General features: G+C 37.5%; 1 protein-coding gene across 2 annotated transcripts in view; it reads left to right on the forward strand.

Moving 5' to 3' along the window:
- Positions 1 to 15,272, forward strand: part of LOC132701903 (phosrestin-2-like) — an 88,123-nt gene that overhangs the window by 53,578 nt on the left and 19,273 nt on the right. For both annotated transcript variants that reach the window (XM_060670198.1, XM_060670199.1), the window contains exons 6-7: positions 13,014 to 13,220; positions 14,276 to 14,419. In XM_060670198.1, coding sequence (XP_060526181.1) covers positions 13,014 to 13,220; positions 14,276 to 14,419 — 351 coding nt within the window. The remainder of the gene's footprint in view (positions 1 to 13,013; positions 13,221 to 14,275; positions 14,420 to 15,272) is intronic.

Raw genomic sequence — 15,272 nt, forward strand, 5'->3', positions numbered from 1 at the left:
CAGGTACTTACCCTTTACTCTTTGAACTACTTACTGGAAGGATCGCAGTCAAATACCTTCGTAACACGAGGGGGTACGCAAAAATCTCCTTCAAAATACTCTCCATTACAACTAATACATTTGTCACAGCGGTGCTTCCACTGTTCGAAACATTTTTTATATCCATCTTTGGCTATAGCCGACAGCTCATCCCTCGTTCCTCTTCTATGTTGTCAAATCGCTGTCCTTTCATGTCCCTTTTCATACGTGGAAATAAGAAGAAGTCACACGGAGCGAAATGAGGCGAGTAAGGTGCATGGGGCAGAGGAACCATGCCATTTTTAGCCAAAAACTGCTTAACAGAAATAGCTGTGTATGCAGGTGCATTATGGTGGTGAAAGAACCAGTCCCCTGTCCGCCACAAATCGGGCCTTTTTTGTCGAATACTGTTGCGCAATCTTCTTAAAACTTCCAGATAAAAAGCTTGATTAACGGTCTCACCTGGTGGAACGAACTCTGCACGAACTACGCCGTTGATGTCGAAAAAGCAAATCAGCATCGTTTTGATGTTTGATTTGACCTGACGACATTTTTTTGGACGGGGAGACAGTGACGTCTCACATTGGTTGGACTGTTCCTTCGTTTCTGTTGATTCAAAGCACGACATGTTTCAACTCAATTTTCTTTTTGCATGTCAGTCAGAACACGAGGAACAAACTTGGCAGCAACTCTTTTCTGGATAATAACCGTAGCACCATGACTATGTAGTATGACTGTGTACTATATAAGCTCTGCTCGCGGCAATTCAATTCCGGTTTTTTATGGGTCCCCCTCGTATATACGAACATATTGCAATTTAGGTTAAACTCTTAAAAACGATACATGTTAAATGTTAAAACAAACGCTTCTTCTTATTCGAAAATACCTCACAGCATCAATGCTGTTCATAATGCAGAATAAACATCTATTGGGATGGGTTTTACCACGGTCCTGCGAAGGTCTGCGGTTAAGGTACTGTAAAACACTTAAATCGTCAAAGCAATAAATGCACTATATTTTTGGTCGTACAATACCAGTTTTTACTTATACGCGAATGAAATTTCCGACTTAAATAAAACGCGCGTAAACAGAAATTAATCGGGAGCGTCTGCAGAACAGGAAACTTCTCATAATTTAAATTATTAAAGTGAAACCTTTTTGGGTCGGGCTTTGTAAACGCCTAAGGGCTTTCGCGTTTTTTTTTTACGCGGCTTGGAGGCTGGAGGAACGCGTTTATTTTCCGGACAAACTGTGTCAAAGTCGAACTCGGTGCAAATTTCGTTTGAAATTCGAGACGCGCCTACGAAGTGTACGTATTTGCTTAAAACTGCTACCCGTTTTATTTACTTTGCGAATTACATTATAAGCGGGGTGTCCTTAAAAAGAATTTCAATTCAATTCAATTTGAATTGGTTAGCGTGCTCCTGATCCAGATTTATCACTTAAATATAATACGATTAATAATGTTATCAAGTAAACTTTAGCTTGTACTTGGTAATATATATAGGAACTGTTTTTTTTTTCTTTGTGTAATATATAATTATTTAGGAATATAAATATTTAAGAACTACATTTAAGTTTTTTACTAGAACTGGATACATATATATATATATATATATATATATATATATATATATATATATATATATATATATATATATATATATATATATATATATATATATATATATATATATATATATATATATATATATATATATATATATATATATATATATATATATATATATATATATATATATATATATATATATATATATATATATATATATATATATATATATATATATATATATATATATATATATATATATATATATATATATATATATATATATATATATGTATATATATATATATATATATATATATGTATATGTATATGATGACACTATATTCCGGGATATCATCCGTTCGCTCGTTGAACTCCGACTGGAATCCTGCAAATCCTGCATCCGACTGGAATCCTGCAGACGTTGCGCCAAAATCTCACTTGGCATCTTCAATGCTCGCGCTCCGAAAACACTTCGAACACTGGGAGGTTATCGGCGGTGCGTGCGGTATTTATACTCTGCGCCGGAGATGGTAACGGTGCTGCTTGTGCGTGGGGGGAGGTGGCTCCGCCCCCTGAATTGTCGCGTTGTTAATTTCGCCCGATCGTAGTTGCGATGTCCCCGTTGGCTGCTGCGCATCGCTCTGCTGTTTGATTATCGTTCTAAACGTGTTGGATAAATGCATAGCGTCGTCTCTCGTATTGAGGTGTCCGGACTTTTCTATTTCGATGGCCTCTCGTATAATCCTAGTCCTAAAATCAGGAATATTAGCTATTTGTTTGCAAGTGCCGAAATCAATTTTATGGCCTGTCTGATGTTGGTGCTGAAACAAAGCAGATGTTGTTTGTTTGTTTCTTATGGCTAAACGGTGTTCCTCGAGCCTGGCTGAAATCCTTCTGTTGGTCTGTGCCACATACGTCAGGCTGCACGATCCGCACGCTACACTGTATACTCCTTGGTTTTCCAGAGTAATTTTTTGTTTTGGGTTTCTTAGTATTGCTCCGATGGTATGGTCAGGTTTGTATGCCGTTGATATTTCGTATTTCCGTAATATTCGGCCGATTTTGTCAGTAACCCCCTTGATGTATGGCAAGACAGCGATCGATCTTCGCTGGGTCCCGTCCTGCACTCTCTGCTGCGGCTGTTGTTGTTTACTCATTGCCTTGCTGATGGTGCGCCTTTGGTATCCGTTTTGTCGAAGACAGGTACTAATTTTCTTCAGTTCTTTATCTCTGTTCCTCTCGTTTGTGAGCCCGAAGGACCGAGCAATTAATGTATTTGCCACTGCCTGTATCTGTGATGGGTGGTGATGAGATTTAGCGTTCAGATATCTATTAGTGTGTGTTGGTTTTCTATAGACAGTGTGTTCCAAGTGTCCATCTTCGGCCCTTGTGATGTGCACATCTAAAAAGGGCAGACTGTTATCCTCTTCAAGTTCTATTGTAAATTGAATTCTTGGGTGAATGGAATTCAGATGATCTAGGAATTTCAAAAGCTCCTCCTTGCCAAAAGGCCATAGAACAAATACGTCATCAACGTATCTTGTCATAGTTTTGGCTTCAGATTTGCCTTCTCTATTGCTTTCTTTTCGAAGTAAATCATGAAGAGGTTGGCAATCACAAGTGAGAGAGATGATCCCATTGCTGCTCGGAGTTCAACGAGCAAACGGATAATATCCCGGAATATAGTGTCATCACATTTTTCCATCCGTGAATCAATACGTGAGAATATATATATATATATATATATATATATATATATATATATATATATATATATATATATATATATATATATATATATATATATATATATATATCCCCAAGCGGACAGCAATCGGCTTTAAACTCGGGTACGCCAATGCACAAATCCTCGAGAAAACATAATTTTCCCTCACTGTTCGCGAAAACAACGCTGAATTTGCAGCCGAAGTGGAAATGGTAGTCGAACCTAGTGACAATTTAGAAGGCGAACTACTTCAGCAAATAAAAAAACGGGTCCATTTGTCTTCGGATGCTAAACAAATTGTTTTGAATGTTTCCAATTTTATAAGAAATTCAAAAGGGAAAGTAGGAGCAGCAATAAAAACAAGTGAAATAGAAAAGATTGAAAACATGCATATATCCTGCTTGTTAGTATAGGTAGATAAATTGCTAGGACGGTCCTGGAACGGTTACGGGAAAGGGTCCTGCGGTTTTCGAGTAATAAACAGTAGGCAAAGTTAATGACGGGGTCGGTTGTAAAAGCACTACATTTCTGGTCAAAGTATACTTATTTCTTCGAAATATCTGAAAAGTATGTACTTTGCGTGATGTTCTCGTTAAAGACTTTACGAAGACGGAATAGAAAAAATACAGTGCGACAAATGTAGGCGGCAAGTAGCTCTATTTTTCCTCATACTTCCCTCTAACGTTGTACTGATAAACATAGCGTGCTTCGATGCAGTTACATCGGGTGACTTGTCGCATACGCGTAGACAATGCGGCAGTAATAATTCCTCCTCTGCCGGTAAATGAACGTGCGGCTTTAATGGTGACTCTATGGCCCCCGCGGGTCGACACTTAACTTAATTAATTTCGTTACTAGATGATATACACGGTGAAAGTTATTTTCTTTCCCTTTTTTTTATAACAGTTAAAAATTAATATTTCATTAACAAGACCAGTTAAATTAATAACTAATTGATTTTTTCAAAATTCAACTCGTTTGACGAAGAAATTAATCTTTTGAGAGAGTGAAAAGGAAATGTTATATAGACAATGAAATAGATGAAAATGGTTGTTTTTCCATTAAATGCTTCTTCCGCGGTCCTTTTTAAAAACAAATTGTCTATTTCTAGGTTTATTTTTTATTCGACACACAAAGTGTCAACAGTTCTTCCTCTATTACGTATGAAACTTGGCAGCTTCTATCTTCGTATTAATTCAGCTGTTATTCTACCAAGGTCGTATACTCCAGTATTTCTATAAACAGATGTCTCAAATATATATTCTGAACTCTTTCGACGGAGTCTTATTAGGTTAACATACTGTAAACTGCTTTTATAGTTTTAATACAGTTTAAATCTTTATAGCCTCTACAGTTTTGGTTAGTTTAGTTAGTGTATTCGTTATTAAATATCTTTGGAACGATAATTAAGCTTGCGTGTTAGACGTAATCTTCCATTTTGTAATCAAAGGTGTCGTATTCCTTTTCCTACTGAAGCTTAAAATGCAGCACTTAGAAAATATTAAATCGCAGTTTATTTCTGTGACACAATGTTTAAATTTCAAATGCACGTAGAAAAACTGTTTTGCTACGCTCAGATTTGGACGACTGTATTTTCGTCAATTTAACGTCATTACTTAAAGTCAATCGATCAATTACAATTCGTCTGGCAATACGCGCGTTTTCCAATAAACAAACGATTAATGTCCGTTCGTACTCTCGATCACCGACAAGGCCCGGGCGTCATTTTAATTACCGCCGTTTTCGATCACCGATGCTCGATTGTTTAGATTGGCTCGAATTACGCGATGGCGTTCTTGGTCGGTCAAACAGATTCCGACGCACACCACTCGATTTGATTTAAATCGGGCGTATTTTCTTTATCGATTTTCACTTTTTACAATTCGTTAACCTATTTATTTCCCGGGACAACATCAAATGTATAAGGTGGACCGAATTGGGCACTTCTAAAATTTCCCAACTATTGGGTTGTTCGGAAAGTCATTTCGTTTTTTTGGGGAACATGAAAGACAGTTTTCATATTATGAATAAATATTTTATTAAATTATATATTGGCCATTCTGGTCCAACACCTTTTGCCATCTTTCTGGCAGTAACATAATTCCCCTCTCATAAAAGTTTTGGTCCTTGCTGGCAAAAAACTGGTTCAGGTGGTTTTTGACATCTTCATTTGAGGTAAAGGTTTTGCTATCCAAAAAATTTTGCAGGGACCGGAACAAATAGTAGTCGGAAGGCGCCAGATCTGGAGAATATGGTGGATGTTGCAGTACGTCCCATTCAAGCTGTAAAAGTTTTTGGCGAGTAACCAAACTTATGTGAGGTCTCGCATTATCCTGGTGGAACACTACACCCTTCCTGTTGATTAATTCGGGACTCTTCTCTTTAAGTGAATCATTCAATTTGTCCAGCTGATGACAATAGACTTCTGAATTAATCGTTGTATTGTCCGGCAAAAGCTCAAAAAAAACGATTCCTTTGACATCCCACCAAACGGAGAGCATCACCTTTTTTTGGTGATTGTTGGCTTTTGACACGCTTTGAGCCGGTCCATATTTTCTGCTCCATGACCTCTTGCGTTTACCATTGTTGTATACAACCCATTTTTCGTTCCCAGTAATAATTCGCTTCAAAAATGGATCATTTTCTTGACGTTTGAGGAGCGAATCACACACGTCAACGCGACGACACAAATTTCCCTACGTAAGGACATGGGGCACCCACACATCGAGCTTTGAGGTTAAGCCCATGCCTTTCAAATGGCCATAAACAGTCGAATTCGACAAATTTAATCTCTCACCGATCTCTCGTGTGCATCTTTGTCAGCTTCGACCGGCCTTCCAGACCGTGGTGCATCTTCGACATCAAAATTGCCTGATCGAAATTTTGCAAACCAGTTCTGGCACTGGCGTACTGTTAACACGCCTTCTCCATACACATCCTTCAATGTTTTTCTCGCTTGGACAGAATTTTTACCTTTTCTGAAGTAAAAAAGTAAAATATGACGAAAATGCTGCTTATTGCTCTCCATATTTAAAAGGGCACCAACCAAAAACTACTGCGTAGAATTAATAGAACTTTTTCACACACAAGCCTTGCAATAGCAGCTCACAAGACATATAATGGTTATGCGGCTTAAGTATGAAGTTGGTTTCGAAAAAACGTAATTAAGTCCTCTGACGGGAAAAAACGAAATGACTTTCGGAACAACCTTATAATTTCATAAAAAAACTCACTGGTGTACTATTTACAAAACTTCTGGATTCCTCCTGAATTTTGTTTTTGGCGTATCGAAGATATTGAGAGATTTTTGGAGAAGTGGTATATCTGGTTTTGACGTCATATTTCTTTAAAACTTTTCATATGTGGTCAGTGATGTTTTCAATGTAAGGAAGGACACAACAGTGGCAAGTGTGGTATTGCTTCCGGCCTCATTGCTATTGGAAGGTTGTGGTGAAGTATATTTTGTAATGGAATGCTTAACATCTTTTCCGTAGAAATTATTAGAGATAAGGAGTTTTAATCCTGGGCTCAGTGACTCGGGCTGAGATAGTTTTACAGCTTTGTAAACAAGAGAGTTGATAACCGATGATTTTTGTATGATTTTTGAAATGTACATAAAAGTTGTTGCAAAAGTTGATTTATATATTTATTTTTTTGTAATAATTATAATTACAATATGACCAACTAGTGTCCCATTTTTTACCACTACTGTACCTGTTAAGATAAATTTAACCAACAAAGCTGATACGAATCGTGATTCTAGAATTATTAAATTTTATCACTATGTAAAATCTAAACATATTCTGTGTATATAAGGTAGGTAGGTACATTTTTTTTATCTACCGAGTTTAATAAAAAAAAACAATAAATGTTCATTTAATTTTATCACCTGAATAACTTTACACTTCAGTTCATTTTTTGACATAAAAAAAGAAACAAAGCCACTGTAAAAGTTAATGTTATACATTTATACAGTATTTAATTATAATAAATCAATATTACCTAACTATAATATATCTAATTAAATTCAGGTTCTGCTAGAAGATTGATAACTTCTGTACTAAAAACACTTTCTTTTTTTGGTGGTACAACCCTCAGACTAGATACAAGAGGGTCTGAAGAGACTAAAAGAATATTAAATAAGTCTTTGTTGCAATCATTTCTAGATATCTTCCTAGTATTATGCTCCATATAGTACTTAACCTCTTTGTGCCTCAATTCCCGGGCATCCTCTCCCCGCTGTCCTATCGGTAATAAAAAGTTATCGATAACCTCTTTACTATGCACTGTAGGGAGCATTGGATACCATTCATATAGGCTCACATACTTGATAACCGGAATTTAAAGTTTTTAATAAAATACCACATCCATAAATTAAGTTTTGGTCTACACCAGTAATTCTGGATGAAATAGCAGGGTCCGAAAAAAATCTCCTAGCCGTATTCCCATCATTCGTATTACCGAACCCCGCTTTGGGAATATCGTCTAGAAAACCTACTTCTTCCCTTAATTTATTTATTTTCTGTTTCCTTAACTACACGAGATATAGTATGATCTAATAATGATTGCAAAGGAACTTCAACTGATTAGCATTGTTTTTTGGCCACTAAAATGTTATCATAAGTGGGAAACAATTTTTTGAAACCTTTTTGGTGGTCTTGGTCCTGATTTTAAAATTTCTTCCAAAAGGCATTTTGCATGTATACGCTTGAACTTTGTTAAATAACGTTTCGATTTGTTCCACTTTTCATGCGGTTTTTTTTTTAAATTATCAATAATCTTGAGAACCAAATTCTTATCTTGGGCTAAAAGATTCTCACCCAAAAAGTATTTGTTGGCTGTCACGTTTTCTAGGGTATAAAGGGCCCTTTGATTTTAAAATTTCGAATAGGTCGATACGCCTAATCGTCGCGGATTTGTCTGTAAAAATACAAATTGATGTAGAACGGGAAGGGGCGCGTGGTGGCAAAAGTTTTTTGATTTTTTCGAAAAAAAAAAACTAGGCAAGAAGATGGTGTTAATATCTAGCAGTCGCAAATAGTCGCAAAAAAGTTCTACTCTGCTATACAACAATGCTGCCGCATTTAGACTTTAATTTTCAATGTATACTTAACTGAGCGGCATAAAAACTCTTTTTCACTGAATATCATAAATATATGTAAAACATACACTACAGAAATATGCAGCATTTTTTGAAGGTTCTAAAACTCACAACACATTATTTCACAGAGCAATTAATACTGCAAACAAAACTGAGGTATCTCTAAAGGACGCTAAATGGTTAAAAAAGAAATTTGGGTCATTAAGAAATTTGAATTTTTGAACTTCAGATTTGCATTTTCCATCACGCAGCGTTTCCATAATTGTGGTTTTAGATGGAAGGTGTCGAGAGCTTTGGTGCCGTGCTAGTTTTATCACAAGGTTTGGTAGTTGAGAAAAGTTTGATGGTTTCCCTAGTGTTTTCAAATTTCTGAATGCGATTTTGGGTAGAAGATAAACGAATATTTAAAGCTTTGTCATGAATCATGAAAAGGTATCGAACTCGGATGGGGAGAAGGCGGAAGCAATTTTAAGATGTAGATACAGAAGAGCCTTATTGATTTGGTCTATTTCCTTTCTCGAAGTAAAGCGAAACTAGATTTTCTAAGGATTTTATAAGCGGATGAGGTTTTGACATGACGGGATATTTTAAGAAAATTGGGGAGACCGTTTTGGTCTCTACAACGTAACAAAAAGGTCAGTGTACAGAGTAATCTTACCAGTTTCGGTGATCTTACAACTTTTTTGTTTTTGCGCTTGATGTCCTCACCACAAAGGCTTGTTAATTTTTGAAAGAAACTTCAACAACAGTCATCTAAGATGATGTTTACGCCCCTCATTTAGCACCGCCGCCCTTCAAACCATATGTACATAGAATAAGGGCCAGTTTCAGTCAAGCTCTGAAGAAGACAAGAGGATGATTCGCGAAACGTTAGCATGTTCCAAAAGGGAGTTTGGCCCACTCTGTACGTAATTTAAAATTTACAAATTACAAAGCTAACCGAAACTTCACTTTCAAATGAATCTATTAAGCTGAACACGTGAACAAACTGCCTTTCCCGGGTAACACATTTTCTCATCCCATCAGGAGCGGGATAAAAAATCTCCGATCTTCCCGCGACGCAAATTGACAATTTCTCGGTCGGCGCGATCGTGAAGCAAAAAGCCGGGACCGTTATCGTATTTTTGGAGAGGACGGGGGGGCTATTGTTTCGCGGCCGGGGACGAATCACGTCTAATTTGCGGGGGTAAACTTTGTCGCGGTTACGGAAAGCAATTATTGTCAGACGAAAAAGTAATTCTATCCCACCCCTAATTAAAATTGATGCGGACCCGGGGATTTTTTCGCAATGGCGCGTGCGGCGTGGAGGGAGGGGGCTGTTAGGTTGCTCGGCGACGATGACGTCAGTACCCCTCCCCTCTGTTAATTAGATTCGCTAGGATCTCGCGTAAACTCGATACGGGATTATCAACTTGTTGCAACTCGACGAAATGGGATTTTGGGTATTAGCGCAAGATCCCGGCGTAGATAATTGTCGTGCATCTTCTATCAATAATTTTTTTAAAATTCTATGCTCCAACAACTACTGCGCACAGACAGAAAATTGACCTCGTTGCCTAAGTACCTTTTTCAGTGCGTGCAGCGGCGTCGCAATTTTCAAATTGTCATATCACCGGCAGTCTCTCAACACTACTATTGATTGATTGATTGATCTTTTTTAGTTGTCTTTTATTTATTTTTTATATAATTCTAATAGAATAGTGGAATGATGGAATACATCTTAGGTTTAAATAATATTAAAAATAAAATAATTAAAAATAATATTAAAAACCTAGCCATAGAATAATATACCGTTTTTGCTAATTGAAAAGTTAAGAATTGTATAAGTTGGGAAAACATAAATTATTTTTTTAATTTTTTGTTGGATACACCCGTATATTACTTGGATCCTCCTGCGTCGGTTTTTGTTGACTCGAACTTGCTAACGTTTCGACAATCATCCAGTTGACTTCTTCGGAGCTTGATTGAAACTAGTTCGCGTTTTACTCTGTACCTGCTTATAATGGGTGTTTTTCGATGTATAGAACTTTAAGCTGGCGTTACTGTACAAGATGGCGACCGATTTAACAGCTGTCAAGTGATTTATTCTCAGTTTGGTGTGGCAATTCATCATGAATAGAATCATTCCTGAACAACGCTTGCAAATAGTGCAATTTTATTTCGAAAATAATGGTTCTGTGCGGAATACGTATCGCGCACTACGTCCATTTTATCGTCGACAAAATCGTCCATCAGAGCGGTTAATTCGATTAACCCTGGAACGTTTTCTCACCACGTTTACTCTTATTGATAACTCGCATCCCCAGAGACGCCGTACGGTGCGTACAGAAGAAGCTGTTGCTGCTGTAGAGCGTAGCATTGAGGAAGAACCGAATGAGTTCATCTGCCATGGAGCACAGGAATCGAATCTGTGTTCATCCACTTTATGGAAGATTTTGCGGAAGGATCTTGGTTTCCGTGCTTACGAAATCCAACTCGTGCAAGAATTGAAGCCAAACGATCATCAAGTAAGGCGTAGATTCGTCGAATGGGCCCATAACGAGATTGCCTTTGTTCCCGATTTTCATAAGCGAATTTTGTTTAGCGATGATGTGCACTTCTGGTTAAATGGTTACGTCAACAAACAAAACTGCCGCATTTGGAGCGAGGTTAATCCTCAAGTGTATGTCAAAACACCGTTACATCCAGAAAAACTGACTGTTTGGTGCGCTTTATGGGATGGTGGAATCATTGGTCCGTACTTCTTCAAAAACGATGATGCACAGAACGTTACAGTCAATGGTGATCGGTATAGAGCTACGATTACTAACTCTTTCATTCCTGAATTGAATAACCATGATGTCCAGGTGATGTGCTTTCGACAAGACGGCGCAACATGTCACACAGCTCGTGCCACAATCGATTTATTGAAAGACACGTTTGGTGACCGCCTAATTTCACGTTTTGAACCTGTGAATTGGCCTCCAAGATCTTGTGATTTCACACCGCTAGACTACTTTCTGTGGGGCTATGTAAAGTCATTGGTCTATGCGGATAAGCCACAAACGCTTGACCATTTGGAAGACAACATTCGCCGTGTTGTTGCTGATATACGGCCACAAATGTTGGAAAAAGTCATCGAAAATTGGACGTCCAGATTGGACTACATCCGCGCCAGCCGTGGCGGTCTTATGCCAGAAATCTTATTTAAAATGTAATGCCACAAGATTATCTTTCGGATAAATAAAATTCATGTCAATCAAATACTCCATCGTTGTTTTATTGCAACTTAAAGTTCTATACATAAAAAAAAACACCCCTTATATTGTTTGAGCGGAGCTAAATGAGGGGCATAAACACCGTCTCGGATCTCTGATTTCCATATTGGTGACAGGTAAAGACCAGAGACGCAATAAAATTATCACCTTCCGGCTGAAAAATCATCGGTTATCAATTCTATTGATTAAAGAGTCGTAAAACTATCTCAACCCAGAATTAAAATGCTAACTAATTACATGGAAGAGTTTTAGTTTTATCGAACAAAATTTTATGCCCGATTTTGTGGTTGTGTTCGACAACTGCTGATGAGTTTTTTTGTCGTAGTCTTAAGTCTCTTTTATGTGCTTTGAGCCCAGTTGATATTTTCGTCCGCTCTCTGTGACGGATTCTACGCCGCATATGCACGGAATGCTGCAAACTCCTGGCATCTCAAATGTTGTTGATGTTGAGAGACTTTTGGACAAGTGGTAAATCTGCATTTGACGTTATATTTCTTTAGAACTTTTGATATGTTGTCAGTGATGTTTTGAATATAAGAAATGACAACAGTGGCAAGTGTGGGATTGCTTTCGGTTTCATTGCTATTGGTTCAAAAATCATCAGTTATCAACTGGTCTTGTCTTATTTACAGAGCCGCAAAACCTTACCTCTGCTCTTCTCTCTAATAGTTTCCACATTAATGATATTAGGTTTTGAATATAAGAAATGACAACAGTGGCAAGTGTGGGATTGCTTTCGGTTTCATTGCTATTGGCTCAAAAATCATCAGTTATCAACTGGCCTTGTCTTATTTACAGAGCCGCAAAACCTTACCTCTGCTCTTCTCTCTAATAGTTTCCACATTAATGATATTAGGCGGTCGATCCCAAAATACACTTCACCACAACCTTCCAATAGCAATGAGGCCGAAAGTAATCCTACACTTGCCACTGTTGTCCTTCCTTATATTCAAAACATCACTGACCACATATCAAAAGTTCTAAAGATATATAACGTCCAAACCAGATTTAGCACTTGTCCAAAAATCTCTCCATGAAAGACAAAATTCCATTTGAGATGCTAGGAGTGGTGTAATTTTTTTTTTAAGTCACACGACTAATTTCCCACTTGAACTTGCCTCATCGTTCAGAGACTAATTAAGCTTTCCTGCGCGAGCGATAATTTATGCCCGTACTATCTCACCCCTAGTTCGCTGCGGCCATTAATAAATCCTTAAGACGCGGAGCGGATAAACGAATTAACGTTATTGCCCTCTTTTGATCCGTGGGAGCGAGGTCGGGTTATCTGCGCGCCTATTCCACCTTCCTAACCAATCCGACTGCCTGTTTTTCCAGACGAAGGTTGCGACGAGGGCCACCAGAAACGCGCGATGATACGCATGGGCATCAGGGTGGTACAACGTGCGTTCGCCCCGCCCTCCCCCAAGCATTACGCTCCGGGGGCAGGTCGTACCACCAAGGAACAAGCCAAACAAAACCGCAAAGCCCTCCTTTATGGCTGTCGAAGCGCACCGCTCGAGCTTAAGTTCGCCAACGATCCAGGTATCCTTTGATCCTTTGAATTATAATGATCGATAATAATAAAATAAATAAGAACTAAAGTTTAGATTTTCACGAAATTATATATATGCACATGACAATTGTTTCGACAATACCGTGTCTTTATCAAATGTAACATTTACAAACTACCTGCTACTATATATAGCGAAAAATAACAATAAAAACCTTAATTAATGTTGTTGTGAGAATTTAAGTTTAGTAAAGGAGAGATATTTAAATCTAATTGATCGTTGAAATGTCTCATTTTGTTAATCTCCATGGCTTCCAATAAATTTAATTTTCCACTTTTTGTGTAAAATATCAAAATTGTCGTCAAAAATGTGTTTCTCTCTCTCTCTCTCTCTCGCTACAGAAAATTACAATAACTACACTGAACGACGACTACCATCCGTCCATTATCGATAAAATTATAAATAAAAAACAAATCCAGGCAATAATAAACTCTATTTATCCGAAACCTAATACAGAACACGAACAATTTAAAACAATTTCATACATAGGAGAACGCTGTGAAAAAGTTTCAAAACATTTGTCAAAATGTGGTTTAAAAATAGCTTTCAGAACAACACAATAGGAAAAATTTTAACCAACATAAAAGAGCGTTTAAAAACAATAGTCTAGATTCTAATTATGCTACACACTTACAACACAGAAAAACACATTTTTGACGAAGATTTTGATATGTTACATACAGCCGCAAAAAGTAGAAAATTAAATTTTTTGGAAGCCATGGAGGTTAACAGAATGATCCATTCAAATGTATTGCTTAACGATCAATTAGATTTTTCGGTATATATGGTAACAGATACTTTGTAAATATTACATTTGATAAAGACGCGGTGTTGTCGAATCAATTGACATGCTAAATATATATAATTTCGTGAAAATCTGAACTTTAGTTGTTATTTATTTTGTTAAATGGATTTTCATCAAGTAAAAGCCACCTCAGTTCAATTACCGATAAATATATGCAGGGTGGCGCGTAAAATTAAAAAATATAATTTATCGGTAAGGCTTACAGTTTTGTATTTTTTTAGCAAGCAAATCGAGATCGGTCGAGACGGTGAGCTCTGAGGATCATCACGAGACGCCCGAGAAATGCGTCAAGGTCCAATTAAAGCCCCGCCCCCACGATGCGTCATCGTTAGATCGTAGGAAAGAAGAGGAAGGCTCGGAAGATGGTAATTTATATTACTTACCTTCATCTGTCTGTACGTCACAAATTGAAACTAACTGGTCTCGCGTTTGAAAAATGTGCCCCCTGTGCCTACAAATACCAAAGAGATATTGCCCAGACTGGACGCTTTCAGATTTGGGTGAGACACATTTCCCAGCCAGGGCAAATGAGGCCATTAAACTTTATGGTTATCGACGTGACTTAACTATCCTTTTTATAGCCTATTGCAGAACGGTGTAAAGTAACAAAACCTTAGTAGGTATGCGAATGAACCACAGAGTGAGAATGCTTAAGCCACTTTCGTTGTTTGTCATTGATTTCGTTGTAAAATTCGTTTTTCCTATCATATTCAGTAACTTTGAATGTCATGTTGTTTCTTGCTACAAATTATTTCACAGATCTAGGTGGCAATATATTTTTTTCTACTCCGGCCAATACCAAATTACACACCGATCTAGCGTGCGGGAAGCGTCACTTTACCACGTTAGTTTCGTTTCCCACGGATCCGAGCCACTTCGGACATTTCCGGGATTTTACCGCAAGGGTTTGGGAGCAATCGGATATTTTCGGAGATTTTGACGTTTATCAATTCTGACGGTCATGTCAGTGAATGTATTCGTGTTGTTTTACGAAAATGTACCCAACAACTAACGGTCGTAGAAAAAGTATAATATGCAACACGTTCGGTAAACTTTTTAACTCACTCGTTTATTAAACACTCGCTCCGCTCGTGTCAAATAAACTCGTGAGTCAAATACCGTTTACCGCACTTGTTGCATAATATACTATTAATGACGATACCAAAATACATGATGTGATTTGAATTTTGACGTTTGTCAATTCTGACTATCATGTCA

The sequence above is a fragment of the Cylas formicarius genome, unplaced genomic scaffold, assembly GCF_029955315.1.
Source record: "Cylas formicarius isolate icCylForm1 unplaced genomic scaffold, icCylForm1.1 PGA_scaffold_5__7_contigs__length_24384050, whole genome shotgun sequence".
In the NCBI taxonomy this organism is placed as follows: Eukaryota; Metazoa; Arthropoda; class Insecta; order Coleoptera; family Brentidae; genus Cylas; species Cylas formicarius.